Source organism: Heloderma suspectum, chromosome 2, assembly GCF_057233095.1.
Source record: "Heloderma suspectum isolate Gila_16-S chromosome 2, 16-S_ref, whole genome shotgun sequence".
NCBI classification, from domain to species: domain Eukaryota; kingdom Metazoa; phylum Chordata; class Lepidosauria; order Squamata; family Helodermatidae; genus Heloderma; species Heloderma suspectum.
The window spans coordinates 267,784,237-267,811,129 of NC_139459.1; the positions used below are offsets into that span (position 1 = coordinate 267,784,237).

At 46.2% G+C, this 26,893-nt stretch overlaps 2 protein-coding genes across 7 annotated transcripts in view; one reads left to right on the plus strand and one right to left on the minus strand.

Moving 5' to 3' along the window:
- The first annotated feature begins 1,685 nt into the window (after positions 1-1,685).
- GPX3 (glutathione peroxidase 3) lies at positions 1,686-15,528 on the plus strand. Its single transcript, XM_084839180.1, has 5 exons — positions 1,686-1,884; positions 9,081-9,234; positions 9,873-9,990; positions 11,617-11,716; positions 12,753-15,528. The coding sequence occupies exons 1-5, from the start codon at positions 1,798-1,800 to the stop codon at positions 12,957-12,959; spliced, it is 666 nt and encodes a 221-aa protein (XP_084695306.1). The 5' UTR covers positions 1,686-1,797; the 3' UTR covers positions 12,960-15,528.
- Positions 15,529-17,247: 1,719 nt separating this feature from the next.
- The window catches only part of TNIP1 (TNFAIP3 interacting protein 1), a 78,964-nt gene continuing 69,318 nt past the window's right edge, over positions 17,248-26,893 (minus strand). For all 6 annotated transcript variants that reach the window (XM_084839179.1, XM_084839177.1, XM_084839174.1 and 3 more), the window contains 4 exons: positions 25,715-25,795; positions 19,647-19,844; positions 19,059-19,149; positions 17,248-17,916 (listed from right to left, as the gene is read on the minus strand). In XM_084839179.1, the coding sequence (XP_084695305.1) occupies positions 17,873-17,916; positions 19,059-19,149; positions 19,647-19,844; positions 25,715-25,795 (414 nt within the window). In that variant the 3' untranslated portion in view covers positions 17,248-17,872. The remainder of the gene's footprint in view (positions 17,917-19,058; positions 19,150-19,646; positions 19,845-25,714; positions 25,796-26,893) is intronic.

Consider the following 26,893-nt stretch of genomic DNA (forward strand, 5'->3'; position numbering starts at 1 on the left):
CGATCATCCCAGAGTGCAGGACACGGAATAATGGGCTCAAGTGACAGGAAGCCAGATTCCGGCTGAACATCAGGAAAAACGTCCTGACTGTTAGAGCAATATGACAATGGAACCAATGACCTAGGGAGGTGGTGGGCTCTCCCACACTGGAGGCGTTCAAGACGAGGCTGGACAGCCATCTGTCAGAGATGCTCTGACTTGGATTCCTGCACTGAGCAAGGGGTTGGACTCGATGATTTTATAGGCCACTTCCAGCCCTACTATTCTATGATTCTTTGATTCTATGAGAGAGTTTCAGGGACAAAATGTATATTTCTAAAAGGACAGTCCTAGTTTGGTTGCCAAGCCTTCTGGGGAAATAGATTAGTGATTTTTAAGGCTTCTCAGCCTCCCTATTTGGAGGGATATGGCCATTTGGGGAAGTCTTGAGGTCCACATTGGAATCTCAAGTGGGCCAGTTTTAGCCTGAAGTTCTTCATCTTTGATTTACACAATGTGCAAATGATCACCTGAAGGTAAAGGAAGTTACCAATTTACAGAACAGATCCCCCCAAATCCCTTACTTTTATCATGTATCATCAGGAAGAGCATCAAATGTTCCCTTTGATCTGTCTTGATAGTGATATCTTCTCCTGAAATTACCATTTGGTGTAATGCAGAGAACATGGTGGTTTGGAAAGCCACTTCTAATTGACCCACAGCAGTTGTCCCCTGACTGTGGATTCCCTGAAGCCCCTGAGTATAAAATAAGTGATATAGGTGGAAGTAGTTACTGGACTATTCTGAATAAGTAGACACCAGTGGAGGCTGCTGGCTCCAATTTTGGTGGGGCTGTACATCCATTCTGGGTTTCTGCCAGAACCAGCCAGAACTCTAAAGGAGCTATCCAAGGTGCTGAACCTATTTAGAAGATAGGGTTCAGCAACCCACTGAAATAAGAGCCACCAGCCTCCACTGGCAGACACTCTACTAAGCATATGAGGCCACTCAGAACAGCCTGTGGGTCACGATTGGATCTTTCGATCAAGAGATAAGTAACAAAGGGCAGAGATTTTCTAGGTCTATTTTAGAAATTAGCCTCTTGAAATTATGGCTAAGATGTAAACGCTAGGACCTGATCCAGCCCCTTTCCCCACACCAATGAGTAGACAAAACTAAATCTCAAATCATATGTCAGAGACTTTTGTTTAATGTTGCTTTTAAGAGGACATGGGACTGGGAAAAGCCATTAACAGCACAATCCTATACATGTTACTCAAAAGTAAGTCCCACTGAGTTCAGTGGGACTTACTCCCAAGTAAGTGGATATTGGATTGCATCCCAAGAAGCATAGTTAATATGTGGGATGTGGAATTCTTGCTGTGCTGACACATCCCATATTATTTTTGGTACAGTCTGCATGACAACTGGGGACATGTTATACTCTCAGATTTTCCCTACAGTCCAAATTCTACTCTCAGATTTTCCCTACAGTCCAAATTGATTTGGTTTCTGAGATGGAATGTCACATGAACACACCCCTGAAATGCATAGGCAGCGCATAGCACATCAACCTGGGAGGAATGCTTGAGCCCAGAGTCCACATGGTTAATATCTACGGGAGCAGCCCTCAAGTCCCTGCTGCTCCATGATTGGCTACAGGCACTCGGCTTCTTTTATTTAGCCCAGCGGTTGTGCTGGAAGGTGATGATCGCCTGTGTGAGTGGCAGAGGCGGAGAGACACCTACGTCAAGCAGCAGCTCTCTGTGGTGGTGAGGAGAGGGTGCCTGCACCCTCTCCCCTGCTGCTGTGACCGTGATGAGGCGCAGACTTAAGGGGGCATGGATTTTCCCCTTGCTCTTAGCTGGCTTAATTCAGCCAAATCTGGGACAGGAGAAACAGAAGGTAAGACATTACAGCACTCTTCAGTGGGAGTTTGTGCCCAAACAATGTCTGAGGCAGATATTCTGGGGACTTGGCCGCCCTTGTGTTTTGGTTTTACACTTTCCAGTATTTGACAGCAGGGATGGGTGAGAATGAGCAACAGCTGCTTAGTGGTTTATAATATTTAAGATACAATTCTCAGATACCAAAGTGCACCATCCAATCCCTCTTATGAATCTGTAGCAAGTAGCAACCAACCTGTTCTGGCTGAGCAGTGGACCAGATCTCTCCTAAAAGGCACAAAATCCTAAACAGAATGACAAAGCTGACAGCTGGCACCTTTGTAATTATTTATGCAGATCAGGATGTGCATTTGAGGTTATATTGTCATGGTCGTGTGTCACGTTAAAGGACAAGGGGGGATTTCTGTCATTCTATACTAGCTGCTTCTTGCTGCCTCATGAAAGGAATGGATGGTGTTTGTCGGTCGGTCGGTCGTTGTGCCCTGTTCATTCTTGACATTTTAGCTGGCAGATTGTTCTTCTCTCTGCCTTGCTAAGTTGAAGCCATTTGTGACCTTAGCAGAGTTTATTCAAAAGAAAGGGAAAGAGGAGCACATTTTGCAGGATTATTAAATCAATGTCCTCAGGTGAATTTGGTGGGGGGTTAAGCCTCTTCTACAGTCACCAGGTAAACTTTGCCCATAGATCCCAATTTTGTCTTATATGAAACACAGACGTTCCGCCTCACAGGTTTGTTGTGAAAAGAAACGCGATCATGATGACATTTAAAAAGCGCAACTTAAAAAATGGTGTGAATTATATTTTAGAGAAAACATACAGTTTCCTCTCAAATGCCATTTCTTTTTCTCCAAATTGAAATCTGGACCCAAATGGGGCTGGGGTGGGAGGAGGAGAGAACCCCAGAACTATATAGTTCTAGATCATGAGGATTGTCCTATAGCACAGAACCTTAATTCCGAGCAGGAAAGGGAGAAGACATGGCAGGACTGTGATGTCCCAGAACAAATAATGGGAGAGAGATTTGACTGTTCTACGCACCAGTATTATCAGTCCAAAGGACAAGGTTAGGCAAGATATCATAGGCCTCGAGCCATGTGTTTACTCCAAGGGCTTTCTATCTGCACAGGCAAACAGTGTGACTGTGATGTCAGAAAAACCTCAAACAGTGAAATCTTAACATGATTGAGAAAGCCACATGGTCCCAAAAGGGAAAGCCCAACAGCCACTTTGCTGCTGGTCTATTTAAGCCATTTCTGGAGTAGAAGACTACTTTCTTAGGCGATCAACAGGAATACAGCCTTCTGTGGGTCACAGTAACAGGCAGGAGAAGCACTGCTGTTGCCAAAGTGCAAAAACAAGAGGTGGGGCAATATTTAGTCCCATTTTCACCAGAAGAACAACACACTAGCTATAAGGGAAGTCCATTAATGGGAGTGGTGTAGCTCAGTGGTGGAGCTGCTGCTTTGCATGCAGAAGATCCCAGGTTCAATCCCTGGAATCTCCAGGTAAGGCAAGAAAAGAATCTTTCCTGAAACCCTGGAGGGCAATCGCTGCCAGTCAGTGTTGATAATACTGGGCTAGATGGACCAAGGCAACTTCCCTTGTTTCTATGCTTATGGAGCTGCTCTGTGATAAGATTATGGCTGTAATTCTAAGCATACTTGCTATGGAATAAGCCCCACTGAAATCAATGGCATTTCCATGGGAGTAAAAATATTTAGGATTGCACTGCAGAAGTACAGACGCAGAATCACTTTTATCACAGAAATGAAATGGAAACCAAACTCTTCCAAACACAAGCTGTGTTCTGATGCAACAGTAGGTCAGGGTTCTAGAAAATCTTGGCTTATCGTTGGCGAGCAGTATGCTCATGCATACTGCTGGATTGTTCCTGCTTTGCTCCTCCTGCAAGTGGGAGTGGCTAATCCAGCCTTCCCCAACCTGGTGCCCTCCAGACGTTTTGGACGACAACTCCCAGCATTCCTGACCATTGGCCACGCTTGCTGAGGCTGATGGCAGTTGAGGTCCAAAACATCTGGAGGGCACCAGGTTGCAGGAGGCTGGGCTAAACAAACCACAGATGAAGGACAAACCACTGTCCTTGGTTTGTTTATCCGTGACATCCAAACCAGGATTCTGGCTTCTCTCTCCCCAAACAGGCCAGAGTCATAAGCCACCAACAAACCATGGTTTATATAACTCTGGCTTGTTTTGAGAAAGACAAGCCAGAATCCCTGATGTCACAAGAAACAAACCATGGATGGTGTGTATGTGTGGTGTGGTATATTTAGTCACTCTTGTTTGCAGGAGGAATGGCTGAGGAAACAAAGCTCAGTTAGCTGGTTCCTATTCTTCAAGGTCCAGATATTACCACACTGCAAAACAGAGGGTCCGTGATTTGTTTAGCCTTTCCTGCTTGCAAAAGTCAAACAGCAGTGAATGGATAGCGTGCATCAGCGCACTGCTCGTTACTGATAAGTTTCCTTTCCCCCTTATTTAGAGATCTTGTATTGTTGTATGAGTTCTTCCTTATTTTCTCTATTCCAAAATGATATTCTATGATTAAAAAGAAGAAAAGAACATGGGCTAGCCATTCCAGACAGCCACTGAAAGGAGGACAGAAAAGCACTCACTCATTCCTCTGTAACTGAGTGCAACAAGGGTGACTAGCATATGTTTTAGGTGTGGCTAAAGCTGCCATCTTAGACCCACTTACCTGGGAGTAAGCCCCATCGAAATCAGTGGGGCTTACTTCTGAGTAGACATATATAGGATTGTGCTGGGATCCACTTGAGTGATCATTTCCTATGCATCCTTTGGGATAAAGCAAAGAATCCTTCTTAAGCAAGAAGGATTGCCTATCTGGATCGCATTTAATCTTAAAAGATGTCAATTTGATTTAAACAAAATGTTATATATATAATAATTTTTATTTTTTTTAAAGAAAAACACAACACAACAACAACATAAACACACAATATACATACACTAAAATATCTCTTAAGATTGTAAGATATCTACCTTTGGCTCCCCTTCCACAACAAATGCTTATTATTATTCTCCAGTTCATATATTTGTTGTATATCATACATTGAGTTCACAGACATTATCTCATTTCTCTCCTAATTTTAACAACAACAAAAAAGAGAATTAACCATCTCAAAGTTCAAAATCCACATTCATAGATATCATTTTTCTCTATTTCTTGTACAAATTCTATAAAAGGTTTCCAATCTAACATGAATTTAGTTGTTGATCCTTCTTTAATTATAATAGTAAGTTTTGCCATCTCCGCCAGCTCCATCATTTTCATGATCCACTCACTCACAGTTGGTATTGTTTCATTCTTCCACTTTTGTGCATCCAATAACCTTGCAGCCGTTGTCATGTAGCGAAAGAGGGGATTGAAACAAAATGTTTGAATGTTTTTGGGACTTTACTTTTGGTTAATTTGGGGAAATACAGTGTAAGCTTGGGTAACTCTTATCTGTGCTACATTAGTGTCTCATCGCATTAGATCTGAATCAGATTTCCAAAGGCACTCATTTTCTCCACCAGCCTGAGGGAAAAAAAACACAGATAACTGGTTTCTCTTCCTCAAGGCCCAAATATGACCACACTGCAAAACAGGCCCAATGTTGTTTACAATCTGGTTTAACCTACTTGCATACCTTTGGGGCACTGGGTGCTCCATTGAAAAGTGGATGTGGTCAGCTCTGCTTAAATGCCCTTAATAGCAAATGCAGGAAACCAGTCTGTGACTTTGCGGTGGTGGCCCTGCATTCAATATTGTTAAGAACAGCTGTGCCTGCCATAATGAGTAAGTGCAAGTTTGGCAAATCAATAGATAAGAGGAGTAGGAAGGGAGAAAAGCAAGTCAACAGTGGCTTAGCTGTGATAAATACTAGGGCACTGGGAAAAAAGTGTACTGCAGAAAAAAAGCTACTTTTCTAACTGACCAGGGGAAAAAAGGTTTGCTTCTTTAATAGCAGCTTGATCTGCACTGCAGAGTCCAGCAGGCGAAACTTTTTTCTTTTTTTAGAGTTGTTTTTTTTTTTAATATAGATACATGCATTTGTATATATCCATTCCAATGGATTCATGTATCCCTCCCTTTTTTTCTCCCTCCCACATAATACTAGAACCTGGGGTCATCCCATGGAGCTGATTGGCAGGAGATTCAGGACAGATAAAAGGAAGCACTTATTCACACAGCGCATAGTTAAACTATGGAATTCACTTCCACAAGATGTCCACCACTTTGGACGGCTTTAAAAGGGAGTTGGACAAATTCCTGGAGGAAGAAGCTATCAATGGCTACTAGTCTCGATGGCTATATGCTACCTCCCGTACTAGAGGCAGTGAACCTATAGTTGCTGGGGAACACCAGTTGCTGGGGAACATGGGTGGGAGGGTACTGTTGCACTCGTGCCCTGCTTGTGGGTTTCCTGTGGGCAGCTGGTTGGTCACTGTGTGAACAGACTGCTGGACTAGATGGACCCTTGGTCTCATCCAGCAGGGCTTTATGTTCTTAATGAATACATATGAAATGTGTGTGCATGTGTGTATGTATGTGTATGTATGTATGTATATCTATAGATAGATAGACAGACAGACAGACAGATATGAAAATACAATTTACTAGCAGTTATACCCATTTGAAAGTGGGGTGCATATGCCACCCGTTCAAATGTTGAAAGGGTTATACTCTCCTCAGTCCATTGCATTAGAGCAGGTGAGCATTTATCTTTCCAGTGGTGAAACCTTTCACAGGCATGGAGGTTGGTGTTATGTTGCCCTATGACAGGGTGAAGAACCAACCCCACGCAACTTATCCCATCTACAAGGTTGAAATGCCTCCCCTGAGGCTTAGTTCCTCGCAGTAAGAGCTTTAAGCTACAATAGGCTGGAATGTTTTATATTCCCCCCCCCCCCGCGCGCTTTTTGCCTTTGGCCCCGCCAACTCCTGGAATGCAGCCCGAGAGCTTCTCCAAAATGGATTTCTGCCCTTGGGATGAAGGAGCTTTTCCGTTCTTGCCGTATGATATCAGTAGATCAAGGTGCAGTTAAAGGGAAGAGCCAGTTAAAAAGAAAATAGTAACCTCCCCTCCCACGTTTTCTGTGTTTATTAACTTCACATTAAATGGAAGGAATTTGAAATATGTAGGTAGATGGATAAAGAATGGCATCCTAGACACAGCGCACAAGTACTATGTACCCACATGCCACCCTCCCCCCACCAAAAAGCCTGCCTTTCAAAACCCAACAAATGCCCCATGACAGTGCTTCACCAGGCTTTTAATTACTGTAAATTGTATTTAACTGTTTTTAACTGTTCCATTTTTAAAAACCATATTTTGTGGCATAAATAGCCCATGCTATTTTACCTGCAGCTGCAGCTACCTATAACAGCTCTCAGAATGGTTCCTTTTCTTGTGTGTCTTGGGCTGGCGTTGGGTCATCCTTATTTTTCTTGTGAAATGCCTTGAACTGGGTTCATTTAGGGTAGAAAGACGTACACAAAGTTTAACTAAATCTCCTCAGTATTAACACGCCCCTCCATTCCATTCCATTCCATTCCATTCCATTCCATTCCATTCCATTCCTCTCCTCATCCCATCCTTCTGATCTAGGAGGAAATGTACATTTCCTCAGAAGAAAATTTTTATTGGGAACAAATTCTGGCTGCGTTGGGTTAGGAATATTGTTGGTTGTTGCTGTTACTGTTGTAATTTGTTGTATTATTATAGGCTGTTTCCAACAGAAACCAAATTTCGTACGAATCTCTAGTTACATCCAACAGGTAGTTCTGAACCAGGCTTCTTGTTTCGCTGTCTTAAGGTGTAGGACAGCCTCTCCCAACCTGGTGCCCTCCAGCTATTTCAGATTACAACTCCCATCACCACTGCCCAATGGCCATGCTCCCTGGGCTGATGGGAACTGTAGTCCAGAACTACTGGGAGGCTGGTGCAGATGTTTTTTCTCCTTGTGGGTCACATCTGCATCCCCTGTGTTGCTGCTCCATCCTATTACCCTGAGTGATAAACATGTTTTTATTTATCTTCCTGATTAAATATCTCCCAAGAAGATTACATGTCAAGGGTAAAAGGAGCCCATCTGCCCTTCTGAAGCTTTCCCTGCAAATGGGTTAAGAAAAGGACTGGTAGTGCTTGATGTGGCCCAGCACTGTCCTCTGACGCAAATAGATTGAACTTCTGGCTTGCAGGAGAGAGGCAGAGTGATTGATTAAATGTTCCAGTGAGATCCTAGTAACCATGTGTTTCTAGGTGACCATCAAGAGCTAGGTGATGTGGACAGCTCCTTGGAAATGAATTAGAAACTGCTATTGGTATGCCATAGGACAGGGGTAGGGAACTTGGTGCCCTCCAGATATGTCAGACTACAACTCCCATAAGCTCCAGACAGCATTATCAATGATTTGGTGTCATGGGAATTGTAGTCCAAAACATCTGGAGGACACCAGCTTACTTATCCCTGCCAAAGAAAGTTGCCTAATGCAACAACAGACCACCGGTCCATCTGACTCAGTATTGTCTCCACCAGGGTAGATGTCAGTCTTCCCGCATCTGTTTAATTTCTTTCTAGAAACTCAAGGACCACCACCTGGACTCGCCTCAGTGGAGGCAGACATACACCTGGCAGAATTAATGAACAGGCTGCCTCTGAGTGCACGGCTGAGACAAAGAATTTGTTTTCACTATCGGAATTGAGCTCACACCCCTTTCGCAGAAATATCCACTCCAGTTTGGACTGGCAGTTGAGTCTTACTTCAATGGTGGCAAGCGGATAGTGTCCTCCACCCATCACACCTGAGGGCGGAGGGTGGCAGGCAAGGTAGAGGGTGCAGGAGAGGCACACAAAGGTCTGTCCCCCAACAGAGGGGGATCACTGGAGGGCTCTGGAGAAAAGCCTAGGGGGATGCTGCTGCTCCCATGCCACCACAGCATCCACTGCCTGAGGCAGTTGCTTCACTTTCCCTGATGACAGGGCTGGCCCAGGCCAGCAAAAAAATATCGTAAATCATAAACAAAAATTAAGATGATATGGACTACTAGGAGCATGTGCGGAAATCTGTGATGTGTTGGCGCATCTGCTTTCAACATTTTTATTCATATTTGTTCAGAGTGTGTTCTTTCTCCTCCTCTGTATGGTGTATCTCTCGCTGTCTTCCAGGTGGACTGCTATGAGTCGGTATCAGGAACTGTCTATGACTACGGGGCTCTCTCCATACATGGTGATGAGTACATCCCCTTTCAGAAGTATGCGGGGAAGTTGCTCCTCTTCGTAAATGTGGCCACCTACTGAGGACTCACAATGCAGTATCTTGGTAAGATCCCCAGCTAGGAAGAGAAGCCCAGAAGCCCAGCCTGTGAGGGCTGATTTCTACCATGAGAGGTGCTGGACTTCCAGCAAGCTCAGAAGCCACAGGACCCCTTCTGCTTCTTAACCCCAGAAATATGGGAACTAGCTGTGATGATTTGTTAGGGATGGACATGCTCCAAGACACTTTTGTCTTGATTATTGCATCACGTAGTCCAGGGATGAGATCTGGCATCACAGATTTGGGGACTCCACCCTGGCATAGCCACACCAGGGGCTTATGCTAATTTAATAATTCCCTTTCCCCAGTGAGTCCCAGGAAATGTGTGAGGTGAATTCTGGCTCTTTTCAACCCCTTCACCAAATTACAATTCCCAGGACTCTTTGGGCGTAAGCCATGATGGTTGCCTCTGGTGTTAAATTAATATGCCTGCACTTTCCCAAGAGATCAGCCTCTCCAAAGGGTAAGAATAGTAATGAAACTGGATTTGTGGAGGAACCTTTTATGGAGCTTTTGGAGGTCCATTTCTCTAATGTTCTTGTTGTCTTCAGATTGGCTCCATCTTAAAGAGCTTTGAGGCACCTCTAAGACTTCTGCTGTCATTAAAGCTCCTTTTGATGGCAGCATTTCTGTCTCTCTTGCAGAACTGAATGCACTACAAATTGAACTGGAACATCATGGATTAGTCATCCTGGGCTTTCCATGCAATCAATTTGGAAAACAAGAACCTGGCGAGAACTCAGAAATCCTTCCAGGACTGAAGTGAGTACATGCACTGAGTGAATCGCTGGCTATGCCATGTGGCTCGGATCGTCTTATCTCTTCACAGCATGGCAGAGCTCCTGAGCAAGGCTGACAAGTGCCAGCTCATCTTCTTTCTTCAGTGGCTCTGCCATTTACTCCTGGTCCTCCCTTTCACAAGAAGGGGACAAAAGATGATGTGTGGTGGGACCACAGGCATGCACTGCCACTGTACTTCTACCCTGTTCTCCCTCTGGCAAGAAAGCAGGCAAGGTCACTGCTGAATCCTTGGGGATCTTACCTACACTTGCTTGGAAGTAATGGTGGTGGTGGTGGTGGTGGTGGTGGGGAAAGTAGGTATGGCGCTGGGCAGCAAAGTCTGTTGTTCCTGGTTGGCGGGGGCTTGGGTGGATGGTAGGCCCCGAATTGGAGCTAGGACAGGGTGTTGAACCTCAGGTCTGGGGGCCAAATCCAGCCCTGCACGGTTCCCCAGATGGACCCACCCCCTCTCCCTGGCCCACCCCACCCCTTCCCCTCAGCCACTAATTGTTTGGTGGGTTTTCTGCAATTCTTCTCCCCCACCCCATTCTAAAAGGTTGAAGGGCTTCTCCACATGGAGCTTTTATCCTGCTATTGAGCTTGCTCACTCACGGACATTTGTAGGTCCTTTAGGTGACGCTGTTAACCTCCAGGGCACCTCCCGCACTTGTTGTTGTTTATTCGGTCAGTCGCTTCTGACTCTTCATGACTTCATGGACCAGCCCACGCCAGAGCTTCCTGTCGGCCGTCGCCACCCCAGCTCCCCCAAGCTCGAGTCCGTCACCTCCAGAATATCATCCATTCATCTTGCCCTTGGTCAGCCCCTCTTCCTTTTGCCTTCCACTTTCCCTAGCATCAGCATCTTCTCCAGGGTATCCTGTCTTCTCATGATGTGGCCAAAGTACTTCAGTTTTGCCTTTAATATCGTTCCCTCAAGTGAGCAGTCTGGCTTTATTTCCTGGAGTATGGACTGGTTTGATCTTCTTGCAGTCCAAGGCACTCTCAGAATTTTCCTCCAGCACCACAGTTCAAAAGCATCTATCTTCCTTCGCTCAGCCTTCCTTATGGACCTTTATTCCATTTTTTAAAAGATTGGAGATAAAGAGCTATCAAATTACAGCACTTGAGTTCTGCTTGTGTTCCCTTGTGAAAAGCAGCAACCCTGCAATAAATGGAGCCAGATCACAGCACCATCTAGTGGCTGTATAATTAAACTTATGGAAGACTCAGATAAGGGGGAAAAGGAGCAGGGGGAGAAAGCGCGTGCAAAGGGAGTCCATTGTGCTCCTGCATTTAAACGGAAGCAGAAAGCCCCATTCTAAATGCGGGATTTTAAGCTGGTGTAGAGATCCACCCAATGTCTCTCTTAAAGCTTAGTTATTGGCAGTAAGAACTTTTAGCTAAAATATGCTAGTATTTTTGGTATTTTGGCTCTTTTTCCTTTGGCCCCACTCACCACAAGAGAGCTTCTCCAAAACTGAACTCAGCCCTTGGGCTGAAAGAGGTACACCACCCCTGGCCTAGGAAGTTGTCCTCTGAACAGGGCAGGCTGTTCCTTGTTGCAACATCTCTGTGAAAGAGATTGTTAACTTCCCCCTTCTGTTCCAGGTATGTCAGACCTGGAAGCGGTTTTGTCCCACATTTCCAGCTCTTTCAGAAAGGAGATGTGAATGGGGAGAAAGAACAGGGAGTCTACACCTTCCTGAAGGTTTGTATCAGTTGTTTTGATTCTGTAACCTCTCTTCCCGGCTTATGAGGTGCAGGACTGGAAGATGATTGGGACAAATGTTGACAGCTTGAATCCTAAATTCCCATGAGCAGAACTCTGCTCCCAGGGTGCTCCCAACAACAGAAGGGGGTGTGGGAGAGGCAATTTGCACCAATTTCCCCTGGTGTGACTTGAAAATCTGTGTCGGAAGGTTGAGAAACTGTCCTGAACAGCATGGGTGGTGGTGCTTGGGGCTGCAGGGTAAATCAGCAAAACCTGCCTCCACTCCTTCCGACACTTGGAGACTCCACTGCATCAGAGACCTTTCCATTTGTGGAAGAGCAACTCAGGATCCAAGCCAATTATTTTTATTGATGTAAAGCAAAGATTGGGTGAGAGGTGGGCCTTCCTAGAAAGTTACAGGTTATTAAATCAGGGAGGGGAGACAACTTGAGGTGGGAGCAATTTTTGAGCAGAAAAACAGCTGCTGTGGAAAGGGTTAAGCACCTCCTTTCACCTCAGACTGGGGTGCTTTCAGATGGAGGGCTCCCCGATTGCTAAGACTCAAAAGGAATTGTGCAGCTATTCTGCCTTTTCTTCCTTAACCGTTTTTTGGGGGGCAGGGGGAGAAAAATGATGGAAGCAGTGGTGAGAAAAAACAGTAGGGCTGCAAATGGAAGACAATGATGTCTGGACCCCCTGTAAAATTCCATGAATGAGAGTGTGATGGGACAACAAAAGCCTCCTCTGTAAGCACCCTGGTACCCTTTTAAGAACAAAATATGTCAGGATTTCCTTATACAAGCTTGCATATAAACACACCTCTTCTTCCTTAGTTGGCTCAAGTGAAATGAAATGTATTTGTTTTCATTCCTCCTCATGGGTCCTGCTCCTGGTAGCTTACATGTTCCCAATGCCACTGGAACAAGCATGAAAAAAGCATAGTACTTACAGTTTTTGAGGGCTCCTTCCTGATTATGGAGTCTAATTCCAGCAACAACAAAAGAGGTAAAACCTGTTGTTTTTCTCCTGGTAGAACTCCTGCCCACCTGTTGTAGAAAGCTTTGGTGACCCCAAGAGACTTTTCTGGGAACCTCTGAAGATCCATGATATCAAGTGGAACTTTGAGAAGTTTTTGGTTGATACAGATGGGAAGCCAGTGATGAGGTGGTTTCCCAGAACAAATGTCGCCACTGTAAAAAATGACATCCTAACATACATGAGGAAGAAGATGCATGGATAGAGTCCCTACAGGTGTAGAGAAATGAGACAGAGGTGAGACAGGGAGGGAGCCTGCGACTTTATCCAGAACCATACCTTTTCTCCTAAGTGAAACAACAAGGATCTGAACTTCCTTTAGTCAAAGCCAAAAGAATTTTTAAGATTGAATGCTCTTTAAAGATTGTTAACATAGTCCTGCTGTATTGTTACATAGAGTGACCCTCCTGAATACCCCATCTCAGTGGACAAATTCCAAACCCTTTGGGAGAGAAAGCTGACTCTAGTTTACTCCAGTCATCCAGACCTCTATTGCTTTAACTTCCACATTTTGCAAGCAATCACTCCAACTAGAATTGTAGTAGCCCATGATATCATATCTGAAGGCCATTAGTAAAGCGGAGTGAAGCACAAAAACAAGTTTTGAGTTTTGCCCTTACAGAATACTGTAGCAGTAAAAACATGGGGGATGTATGACATTCCCCTTGTTAATATATCCATGTAAAAATATACCCAGCGGCCTTTAGCCATCAGGTGTTATAAGCCAAGACACACTTGCTTCCAGCTGTGTAACCAAGAGCTTTGTGGCACCTTGGACTAGAGATCTGTTGTGGCATAAGCTTACATGGACAAAACATCAGTCTGTCAGCTGCCGTTGTACAGTGACCTTTGCAATCCTTTGCTCCTGTTGGATGGAGTCAACATTTCAGGCATTTCTGGATAAGGCATAGCCTACCTCCCTTCACCAGAAAACAGACCAGACCGTCCCAAGTAGAGACTTTATGGACTGGAGTTTTTCATATTGTTTGAGTGAGATTAAGGGGAAAGCATTCTGGGGCTAAGGAAGATGCATCAGTATGACGGCAAGGTCTGAAAGCTCCCAAAGAGTGGACCGGGCCCAAAGCTGCAAGGCAGTGGAGTAGCTCTTCAGTGCATTCAAGCTGCTCCACAACTCACCTTTGCAGAGATGCATTCCTCCTTATCAGTCCCAAGATCCTAGCCTCTTTTGCTTCCACACCCACCCTGTGTATGAAAATTGCCTAATAAAAACTGCAAACACTCAGTGTGACTGTATTGTGAGGGAGTCTCCTTTGATGCAAGATGCAGATGTGCAGGTGAGATGAGAAGTGTATTCCCTCTTGCATTTGGATCCTGAGGCTAGTTTACCATCTTACAAATTGTCGGGATTCTGGGCTCGTCTGACGCACCCCTACTAATATTCCACACTGATATAACACTTTTTGGAGGGTGCAAAAGCCATTCACACAGTGATCATTACAACAACGCTGTAAAGCAGGTCAGTATTATTATTTCCATATTCAAAGGTTGAGAATGAGAGAGGGGGTTGCTTCCCTAAGGCCATCTAGTGAGTTTGCTTCTTGGGTAGAGTTGAATAGAGGGCTTCCTGGTATACAGATTTACACGGCTTAGCTCCATGTTATCATGCTGAAACAGTGTCCCTGTTTAAAGAGGGGCACATTTTGTCACTGCAAAGAGATGTGCAATAGACAACTTAGAACTGGACTCCTTGAAAAAATTCTGTATCCACTGCCCCTAGTTCAGAGTATGAGGTTTACAGGTGGTTGGTTTCCCCCCCTTGATTTCATGTCATGCAAGTCTGGATTCAAAGAGAAGGCTGCACACACTGCTTGGATCTTTTCCCCCTCCTGTACGGTAGGGGATTGTTTCTTAGGGTTGAAGGGAAACATGTCTCGCAGTGTCCTGCCGCTTACTACGTTTTCCTTTTATGGCAATCTCAAAGGTACCTAATGAAAGTGCAGGACACCACAATGACACCCTTATTAAAAGAGCACAAATTTGCTTTGACGCTTCAGGCACAACATTCCAGGCACCACATAGCATGGGAAAACTCGTACTTTATTAAAGATAAAATAAACTGAATATTTATAATTAACAACATTTTGCACAAACAAAATGTCCTAAACATTTACAAAACAGGAAGATTGGATAGCAAAAACATTAGCATGTCTAAACACAGTGGCAATGTGTATAAGAGTTTCTGTAAATGTTTGGAAAGGGGATCTCCATTTAGAGAGATGTAGACGGAAGAAAAAAGTAGATCCTATTATGTCTTTCCTTCACCTCTTTCTAGGGTACAATTAATTTTGTTATGATTTACACATACTTTCCTGTGAGGGAAGGTAAACTCAGTGAATAGGTGGGCTTTTAGAGAGAAAGGACTTACAGGTCCCCTATAACACACGCTTTCTGGGTGGTATGCAATTGTCCCTGCAGTATAAACACTTCGGAAACTAGTTTTTCTTTGAAGGCAAGAAAAAAAAAAGAAACACATTCTAGAATTATTGCCCAAGCGAAGTCTTCTCTCCAAAGGGTATGATGGCTGCTGATCTGTGAACATCAATTCTAGTTTCAAATGGGGTCAGACATTAATTTTTGAACATTCCAGTTTTTAGAGCAACAAGAAAGAAGCAATTTATGCCACCTCTAGTATATTGTTTACAACATTTAGATTGTCCAGATCAGCATTTCAAAGCCGTAATGATCCCTTAGAGCAATCTGTGTTTGACACAAGCCCCTCCATTTGTTTTACAGAAATTTGAAAATAAAGGGCATCATTGTGTCAAAAGGCACTATGCTACTGTGGAATAAGGAACATCAAGCCACCTTATTGACCAAGCTCTTTGCAGGTTCTACTCATCCAAAGCCCATCCTCCATCTCTATCCACTCTTGCTTTTTCTTTCCGTACAGCATCTCGTATGTTAAGAATATAATGAGATCCCTGCTGGATCAGACCAAAATCCCATCTAGTCCAGCATGCTGTTCATACAGTGGCCAACCAGATGCCTATGGGAAGCCCACAAGCAGGACTTCCCATAGGCATCTGGTTGGCCACTGTATGAACAGCATGCTGGACTAGATGGGATTTTGGTGCAACAGCACCCTCCCGCCCATGTTCCCCAGCAACTGGTATTCAGAGGAAGTAATACACAGCCACCAGGACTAGTAGCTATTGATACTCTTCTCCCCCACGAATTTGTCAAATCCCCTTTTAAAGCTGTCAAAGTCGGTGGCCATCATGTAGTAACGAATTCCATATTTTAATTATGTGCTGCATGAAGAAGTTCTTATTTTTACCTGTCCTGAATCTCCCACCATTCAGCTTCATGGGATGACCCCGGCCAGGTACTAGTATTAGGGAAGAGGGAGAAAAACCTCTCTGTATCCATTTTCTTCACATCATGCATAATCTATCATGTCTTCCCTTACTCACCCTATTTAAAGCTATAAAGCTCCAAATGGTATATTCTTTCCTCCCAGGGGAGATAACTAGCCATCTGAGTTCTATCTAGCCACTTGCTTTGTGCTTTCTTTCGCATTCATCCTAACTATCCCGCCTTGGTGCCACCCTAATAATTCAACCCTTTCTCTATAAAACCCATCACTCGCCTGCATTTCTTCTTTTACTCGTGCACAGTCTTAAATTAAACCTCTCAGCTTCCACCAGCCTGCTGTTGCTTTGCTAGGAGTATCCAGCCTGTGAGATGATGTGATGGGAGAGGCAGCTATATAAGAAGCCAGCGGGTCAGAATGCCACCATCACATCCTCGCTGTTTCATTACCATCAACCCTCTTGAGACCAGCACTGTTGATCCTGGCCCACGCAAGCGGTGGCAACAACAAAAATGACAGATCCTGACTCATGTAACTAGTGGTGGTAAGAAAGTGGCTGATCCTGCTAACCTACGGAATTGCGGTAACAACTGCGGCAAGACCGCTTTTAGCAGAGCTTTTATACTTTGATTTTATACGCGGCGGTCCCACAAAGGCCTTTGCTACTCACTCCCCCAGCCTGCCCACCGTCATCATCAGCGCAACTCTTTATTATGACAAATTTACCACATTTCATTGAATCAGGGCCCAGAGATCACCTGTTCTTCTTCACACCCTCACCCCATCACAAGAATATAAAAACTGCCTTCCTAGATCTGTCTCTGAGAGGTGCCCAGCCTGATGACAGACAGAAGCTATGACCACACAGCATTTCGGCAAAGAGGAGCAATGCCATCCTGCTCTCATGCTGTGGAATCAACAAGAGGCCGGAACTGAGTTTCAGCTAAAGGAAACAGAGCAGGGATCGCCCATGTTCTAGGATGAGTGCCCTTAAGATATATGCATAAGCAGAGTGCTTGGTGTAATACATGAACAAATCTTCATTTTAAGCCATGTTGTACCGCAAAATTGAGTGAAGAATCAAGTTAAGTTTACTTGGGCTAAACCACCGGACTAGAACAGAGAGTTCTAAAATACAGACATATATATTCAGAGTGGGAAAAGTATCTTTCATTTTTATTCCTATACAGTATAGACATCGATGAGCAGAAAACAAAGGGATTGAATTCCTTTTCTTTCTTTCTTTGCAACACTGCAGAGTCCTTAGCCTGTCTGGGCACTGGCCACAATAAAACAACCATTGCCCTGCAAAAGCCATTTGGCACACAGAACGTTTCTGCTGCCAACAAATGCAAAAATGCCACATCATAACTGGAAAGCGGTCATATTGCAGGTGAATCAGAGAAATGTAGGTTCTGTTGACGCTGGACTCCTATTGTTGGCTACTGGAGTCTTCTGATGGGGTGAGAGTAACAGCCACCTCCTCGTAGCTGAATCCTGGATGGCAGGTGAGGAGAAAAAAGTGACTGATCCAAAATGCTGAGAGAAAAAGAGAGACCAGGCAGATTTCTCACCTGGAGATTTCCCCAAAGCACTGGGTCACTGGTCACTCCTTAGCAGCAAAATCCTGCTAAAGCCATTGTTCTCTCAAGCATCCAAGTGTATATATCCCATATACACAAATAAATGTGAATAGTGTCCAGAAGCACAAGGAGGTTATCTGTACATGCAGGTGCAAATGCAAACCGCAACTCCACTTTTGATGCTTAAGCGCACACATAGAATTAAGCAGGCCTTTGGTTTTTAGGTAACCCAAGAGCTGCTGGGTCTGAAAAGGCAAAAACAGACATATTACAGAAGTCGTATTCAAGTCCTGGCCTTATCAAGGGCTTGATATGCCTAGCCAAATACCACATACTTTGAGCTCATATAGAATTGAAGCCAAATGAATCTGCTACCCCAATCTTCACCAATTTCAACTGCTCTGAATTCTACAGCCAGACACACACTGGGTGTTCAAAACAGGCCGTTTGCCAAGCATTCAGTAGAATTTTGAGCACTGATTCTTGAAGTGAAATCCAACATTCCAATGTTCAGTATTGACAGAGTTAAAAAAAAGTTCTCTAAATCCTTTTTCCAGCTGCAGATTAGCAGAAAGGGGCACATACTTAATATTTTAATTGAGATGCAAACCAAGACTCCCCTGACTCCAGACAAAGGGAGCTTAGAATGGCCCAAGGTCAAGCCAAGGAAAGGCATTCAAATGGGTGGCTGTTTCCTCTGCACAGAGGACATCTTGGCTTGATCCCCAACTGCTAGTCTGCAAGATGGACAAATGATGCTGTTCTTGTTTCTCACAGAAAAAAAAAAAAAAGTGCTTTTATCTTATTGACATGGAACAGAAAAACACTGGCCGGGGGGAGCGGGACAGAGAGAATGTTCAAAGTACACATCTTGGTCTCTTTTGAACACTGAGGCTCAAGTATCATGTGAACCCACAAATCTGCTAGATCTCTGCAAAGCCTGTACATCAGGTACTCGTATGACTGTGTGGGTATGACAAAGAGGTGCATCTTCAGTTATCCTCACCCTCTTTGTTCCAGGCCAGTTTTCTCAAGCACGAGAAGGCTGTCTGAAACAGCCTCAGCATGGTAGCATTGCCACATGGCAGCTGTTAAACACAGAGTGAGCTGGAGGAATACACTGAAACATGGTAGCTGTTAAACCCAGATGAGGGGCAAATTGAGATGTCACTACAAGCCACTAATATAGGGGTGGTAGCAGCACCAAGTCTCTGCACACAATGGAAACGATCCACATGGTGAGCCTGTCCACATGCCACTGCGCGTAAGGGTCTGCTTACATGCGATATCATTGCACATAAGCAGACCCTTAAAAGGCAACAGCAAGGAAAAGTAACACACACAGTGGCCCCCAGAAACATCAAAGGCGTCTGAACCTCTCCCTTACCAGATTCTTTGGGGAGCTGCTTCACACCTTCCACTGCTTGTGAGTTCTGATTCTGTGATATAACGCAAGGTGGATACCAGGTGTATTCTGGCTATAGGGAGCAAAACACAAATACAATCAAGATGCAGAGTTACAGGGCAATAACCTATGCTGTTCATGTGTTTTCAGTGATTATGCTGCGCTAGCAGGACCTACTGTCGGCACAACAGGAAGCCTTCTGCAAGCTCCACCGACCTGTTCTGTTCCGGAAACAAGCGTTTTGGCTCATTTCTGGGGCTGCTCTAGGAAGTGCTAGCATCCTGTTGTGCCAGCCGTGGGTCCTGCTGGTGATGGGCAGCGTTGGATACCGCCCACTGTGCACCATAGAACGGAAAGCTCCACTGCTCCATATGAACGGCAGTAGTGTACAAAACCGGAGAAAGCACTGGGCTGCTCATTCTTGGGATTCCCTTTCACGGTGAATTTTGCACAGGATCTGGCAGAATTCAGCTTTTCTGGAAGAGGGCAACGGACAACTCTACAGTTATTGCCTCCAGTTCTCCCACCGTCTTTCCACAGCCCTGACACTTTCCCATTTAATCAACTCACAGGAGGGAAACGGTGGTAATTCTGAACTGGAGGACGCTCATTTGCCATTGCTGATGGCGGGTAGCGGATCTGCTGCCAATCCTCATAACCATGATACATGTGTGGCTGGGCTGGAGGGGTGCACTGGAACTGGTACATGGGGCAGACTGGAGTCACTGGTCCTGGCTGTGGCTCTGGGTGCAGTCTATCACCAGAATGCTGCAAGTGAGAAAAGCAAGAGGCTTGAAATGATGCACACATATATCAACCCTGGTACAACAAGGCTAATGATTGACCACTGGATTATCTGGGCACCTGGAGTCAAATCGTTATGCTTTGGCTGACCTGTACTTTTCATCTAGCTTAGGGCTGACTGGAGGAACACTACGCTCCCTTTCACAGTATTTTGATCTCACTATTGCCAAGAGGAGAAGATTAGGGAAAAGGAGGTACTCCTCACTGTTAGGGTGACGGAGACAGAATCAGAACTGCTCTGGCACTACAGGGAGTAATAGTTTCAGTCACACAAAATATGTAAACAGATGTCTGAGAACAGATCTGAAGCTGTAGATGAGACTTCCCCAACCTGGGTCCCTCCAGGGGCTCTGGACTGCAATTCTCATTATCCCTGACCACTGGACATGCTTGCTGGGGCTGATGGGAGTTGGAGCCCAAAATATCTGGAGGGATCCAAATTGGGAAAGGGTGTTACAGATCTAATGCAGGAGAAGGAAACCTGTGGCCCTTCAGATGGCTTGGCCTACAACTTCCCTAGCTGTGCTGGCTAGGGCTGATGAAAGCTGAAGGACAAAACATCTGGCAAGCCACAAGTTGCCCATCCCTGTTCTAATGGGTATCAGGCTCAAGAAGAGAAGCTTCTTGGGGACTACAGTCCACACTGCAGCCAGGCAGAGGTTTGTCCTCGCAGAGCACCATGGCAGCACTTTGACAGAGGATGACTACAGTACAGCACCCACCCCTCACACCATCTTCTTTACCAGTGCAGGCCTCTCGTGGAGGGTGGGCACGATACCCAGGCAAAGGTGAGGCTGCACTGGCTTCCTTCTTAGCCACTGTGTGCTGTCCCTTAGAGAAAGCCATCAGGTTGCAAGAGCCTGCATCACATAAAAGGAGGAAGACATAAAGAGCCATCTTCCCCACCAAAGTGCAGTACAGTCTCCGCCCCATGAATTTGGGCCAAAAACAAACAAAGCTTGCTGTAGGGATTTCGGTGAGTAGCAACTCCTTTTTCCTAATCTTCTCTTTCTGGGACTTCAACCCAGTAAAATTTTGAGAGGAAAATGCCATATGACAGAGAGGCTGTGTGGGGGGAACAGTGGCTTAGACCGAAATGGCTTCCATTTCAATATGGCTGCTGCCTTTCGGAAGGAAATCTCCCTTCTCTGCACATTAATTTCTTCATGTGACGAGAAAAACAGCTGTAGCGTGTGAAAATGTATGTATCTGGTAGGGCAGGCTACTCTGCGCCCTGTTGCCTTCCTCTGCGCAGGGCAGTTCTTGGGCATCACCTCACAGTCACGGACATATTTACTTTTGCAACCCTAACCCCTCTAAGGTACTGCTGTGGTGCTATTCACATTTTACAAAGAAGATGCCAGTTAGCAGCCGGACCCAGCCCTCAGCCAAGATCCCCCCATGCAAACATGCATGTGCCAAGTGGGAATCAGGCTGTACAGGCGGTGAGCAGGAAGCCACCTGCATGGTAATGGCTGCGGGCCCAAATCCTGTGCGGCCCAGTTCGCACTAGCCCAGCCTTCCCCAACCTTGTGGCCTCCAGATGTTTTGGATGACAACGCCCAGCATTCCTGACCACTGGCTGTGGGCTGGGGCTGATGGGAGTTGGTCTAAAACACCTGGTGGGTAGCAGGTTGGGGAGGGCTGCACTCATCTTTCTCCATGCACTTGTGTATCAGGTTTGCAAGGAGAAATTTAGCAGTATGAAGTAGGGATGCCTGAGGAACTGGATGCCAAGTGACTGATTTACACCTCCTGGACTAATGTGTAGGTCTCAATTGACTTATCTATTGGGTTTCGCACTTCCTGAATACAAGAACTGTACCAAAATGCATTTAGGAGGGAGCCTATCGAGAGCAAGTGAGTTTGAAGAGAGATGTTTAAATATGTACTTCAATGCAAATTTTCATACACATTTTTTTTTAAAAAGCAATGCAAATTGCTTTTGCTTTTGCTGAGCCTGCTTCTGCCCCTGCCCACAGGTACCTAAGGCGGGGCTGCCAGAGGCAGCGCCTCGGCGTGCGCCTCGGTGTCGCGCCAAGTGCGATGCTAACTGCGCGACGCTACGTGCGCACTTAGCGTCGCACTTGGAGTCGCGTAGGACCTGAAGACCTACCCACCTGCTTCTCCAGAGACACCAGCAGCCACAATACCAGCAGCAAATAGCAGCAGCAGAGGGCAGCAGCTTTAAAGACAAGGGGAAAGGGGCAAACGTGGACTTTATCTGCTCCTTCTTAGCTGCTGTTCTCTTTTATCTTTTATATTTTTTTAAACTGTTGTGCTATTTATATCTTAACATTTTAATATGTGCCTGGGAGGACTATTGGGCAACTCAGGGAGTCAGAGAGGTGCCACCATAACTGTGGTCATGGGAAGGGGGAGGTATGGCGTTGGGGGATTAACAGGCCAGCTGAGGAGAAGAGGGGCTAGACACCTTACAGCTGTCCCCTCTTCTGGTTCTTCCCCCAACCTGATGGTTCCTGGCAGCCTTACCAGTCTGCCCTCGGGTCTGGTGGTGCTGCTGCTGAATGCCAGGTCGGCCCAAAATAAAATCTCCCTCATCCATGATTTGATTGTGGATGAGGGGGCTGACCTGGCATGTATTACTGAGACCTGGGTGGGGGAACTGGGAGGGGTCACTCTCTCCCAGCTGTGCCCTCCTGGGTACTCGGTGCAGCACCAACACTGACTTGAGGGTCGGGGAGGGGGGGTTGCCATGGTCTATAGGAATTCAATCTCCCTCTCCAGGCTTCCTGCTCATTTGAGTGCAGATCTTGAGTGTTTGTACCTTGTGTTGGGTACCCGGGACAGATTAGGGATTCTGTTAGTGTACCGCCCACCCCGCTGCCCATCAGATTCCCTGCCTGAGCTGATGGAGTTGGTCTCGGACTTGGTGTTGAGGACCCCCAGGATGATGGTCCTGGGGGATCTCAACTTCCATGCCGAGGCCGCTGTATCCGGGGCGGCTCAGGACTTCATGACCGCCATGACAACCATGGGGCTGCCCCAACATGTCATCGGCCCAATGCATACAAAAGGACACACGCTTGATCTGGTTTTCTCGACTGGGCAGGAGGATGGTGATCTGAAAGTGGAGGACTTAACATCTGTCCCTTTGTCATGGTCAGATCACTTCCTGCTGAGGTTTAGACTCCTGGCGGCCTTTCCCCTCTGCAAGGGTGGGGGACCTATTAAAATGGTCCGCCCCCGGAGATTAATGGATTCCGATGGATTCCAGAGGGCTCTGGGGGATTTTCCCGCTGGTATGGCTGGTGCTCCTGTCGAAGCCCAGGTCGCTCTGTGGAATGCAGAGATGACTCGGGCGGTTGACACGATCGCGCCCAAGCGCCCTCTCCCTCTGAGCAGAGCCCGGCCAGCTCCTTGGTATACACCTGAGCTGAGGGCAATGAAGCAAGAGGGGAGACGGCTAGAACGCAGGTGGAGGAAAACTCGTGCTGAGTCTGACCGAACACAGGTAAGAGCCCACTATCGAGCCTATTCTGTGGCGGTGAGGGTGGCAAAGAGACAGTTCTTTTCCACCAGCACTGCATCTTCTCAGTGTCGTCCAGCGGAGCTTTTCCGAGTGGTTCGCGGCCTGTTACATTCTGGGCCAGGGAGAGAGACGGTGGAACCCTCGGTAGCACGCTGTGACAAGTTTGCACGGCACTTTGAAGATAAAGTCGCTCAGATTCGTCATGAATTGGACACCACCATTAATGCAGTTCCATTGGTAGAGGCGTTCAGAGCACCGTCTGGTCCAGTTTTATTGGATGAGTTTCAGTTACTGAGGCCTGAGGATGCGGACAAGGTGCTTGGCCAAGTCCGATCGACCACTTGTGTGCTTGACCCTTGCCCTTCATGGCTTATTAAATCAAACAAGGAAGGGATGTCCGGCTGGGTCCAGGAGGTTGTAAATTCCTCCTTGAGAGAGGGAGTGGTGCCTGCCACTTTAAAAGAGGCGGTAATTAGACCACCCCTAAAAAAGCCTAACCTGGACCCAGAGGATGTTAACAATTATAGGCCAGTGGCCAACGTCCCCTTCCTGGGCAAGGTGCTTGAGCGGGTGGTTGTAGGACAGCTCCAGGCACTCTTGAATGAAACTGATTATCTAGATCCATTTCAATCGGGCTTCAGGCCTGGTTTTGGAACGGAAATTGCCTTGGTCGCCCTGTGGGATGACCTCTGCCAGGAGAGGGACAGGGGGAGTGCGACCCTGTTGATTCTCCTGGACCTCTCAGCGACTTTCGATACCATCAACCATGGTATCCTTCTGGATAGGTTGTCTGGAATAGGAGTTGGAAGCACTGCACTGCAGTGGTTCCGCTCCTACTTGGATGGCCGATTCCAGAAGGTGGTGCTGGGGGATTATTGCTCTGTGCCATGGCAATTGTGCCATGGGGTTCCACAGGGCTCTATTTTATCCCCCATGCTGTTTAACATCGACATGAAACCGCTGGGGGAGGTTATCCAGAGGTGTGGGCTGAGGTGCCATCAATATGCAGATGACACCCAGCTCTACCTCTCTTTCTCATCAAAACCAGGTGAGGCAGTGGCTGTTCTGAAGCAGTGCCTGGGCACGGTAATGGACTGGATGAGGGCCAATAAACTGAAACTCAATCCAGACAAGACGGAGGTACTGTTAGTGGGTGGTTTGTCTGCCCGGCTAGGTATTGATATTCAACCTGTTCTGGAGGGGATTGCACTCCCCCTAAAGGATCAGGTTCATAGTTTGGGGGTGCTCTTGGATCCAGAACTGTCACTTGAGGCACAGGTGAACTCAGTGGCATGGAGCACTTTTTATCAGCTTAGGCTGGTATACCAACTATGCCCTTATCTGGACAGAGATAGCCTAGCTACAGTTATCCATGCTCTGATAACTTCTCGTCTGGATTAATGCAATGCGTTATACGTGGGGCTGCCTTTGAAAACGGTCCGGAAACTTCAGCTGGTCCAAAATAGGGCAGCAAGATTGTTAACAGGGACTGGCCTGCGAGCTCATATTACGCCAGTACTTTTCCAGCTGCACTGGCTGCCAGTCCATTTCCGGGCCCGATTCAAAGTGCTGGTGTTAACATTCAAAGCCCTTAACGGCTTGGGGCCAGGTTACCTGAAGGATCGCCTCCTCCCATATGTGCCTGCCCGGACCTTAAGATCATCATCAGCGGCCCTTCTCCGTGAGCCCCTGCCAAAGGAAGTGAGGCGGGTGGCTACTAGGAGGAGGGCTTTTTCTGTTATGGCACCCCGGCTCTGGAATGAGCTCCCTAGTGAGGTTCGCCTGGCACCTACATTGTATTCCTTTCGGCGCCAGGTGAAGACCTTTTTATTTTCCCAGGCATTTTAGCATTTTAGCTTTCTAAATTTTTATCTTTGTTGTTTTAAATCTGTATTTTAAACTCCTGCACTACTGCTAGGTTTTATTGTGGTTGTATTGTTATATTGTGGTTTTAATGTTCTATATATTTTAAATTGTTTTATTGTGTGTTGTTTGGTTTTAATTTTTGTGAACCACCCAGAGAGCTTCGGCTATTGGGCGGTATAGAAATGAAATAAATAAAATAAATAAATAAAAAATAAAATTAAAGTGGAAATGGGACGGAACAGACTTATGAGAAAGTGATCCGGGCTGGCAATAGACCGATTTGCCCATCCCTTCTATGAACTAGCCATAAGGACATTAACAGAAGGTATACAAGCCATTGGATTTTGGTCCGCATGTCGACTGCATGTCCAACCGGCCATGACATGAGTTCAGCATTACCAAGCCACGTCAGCCAGACCTATCTTTTAGCATTGTTAAAGCAGCGTGCCCTTTGTCCTGGCACAGCATTAAGTACCTGTTTGTGCTGCTTGAGCAGTTTCTTGAACTTGTCCTTCTCCTCCTTTTCTTTATGATAGTCCTCTTTAAACATCCGCAGCTGACGTGGAGACATGGGAAAAGAGGAGGCAACAGATCAAAGAAGAGTTAAGACTTCCATGTCCGCTGCATGCTAGTAACGAGGTCAGACAAATGTAAAAGGACCAGATTTAAATGCTAGGGCAGTTTAGCCCCAAAGCAGCATATTATGCTCTATGCCTTTCAGTGGACACAAGAAAAGGCTGTGCTTTTCTGCATTTTCACAGAAGGCAAGTGAGGCTGGATGGCGACTGCAGAGGGGAGACACAACTCAGAGGCCCTATAGGACTGCAACAGTGCACAGGAATCACTTCTGGCTGTGAGAGCAGCTACATAGTGTTGTGGCTTCCAGTGCTTTGCCACTCAAGTACTTGAACACACTTTATGTGTACTTACTGACCTGCCTCTTCTCTCTCCCCTTTGCCTCCCAAAAGGAATGGCGTAATTAGAATCTCTTACCCAGACAGTTGCCCAAGCACACCTTGCACTGTGTGCTTTGAAATTAATCAGGATAAGGCTGGCGGCAGAGGGAGCACCCCGTAGTTCACATATGGCTCTTAACCACTCTCCAGGCAGCCCGGGGAGCCCCGCCCACTTTCCCCACTGCCCAGTGGATCAAACATCACCTGGGAGGCAGAGAACAGATTGCTGAAGGAGGAGGCTGTTTGTCAGAGAGAGAGAGAGAGAGGGAGAGAGAGAGAGAATGAGAATGAATGAATGTGTGTATGTATGTATGTATGGGGTGGGCGGTGAGAAGGGTGAAAGCATGCATCCCTGCTTCTTTCTTCTCTTAGCTACCCTCTGGAAAAGGAGTTTATGTTAGCACAGTAAAAAGTACATGGCAAGAGATCCCTCAAATATTATGGTTAGGCTTGGAACAGGGGTGGTCAGAGATCTCCAGATGTTCTGGACTTCAATTCCCAGAAGCCCCTGCCAGCATGGCCAATGGTCAGGAACGCTGGGAGCTGAAGCCCCAAACATCTGGAGATCTACTTTCTGCCCACCTCTGGCCTAGAAGAAGGGACTGGGAAGCAGGCTGATTAGCCAGGGAGAGAAGAGGAAGAAAGACAGTGGGGATGTTGAAAAGAGAACAAGAAGTTGGGGTGGTGGTGGAGATAGA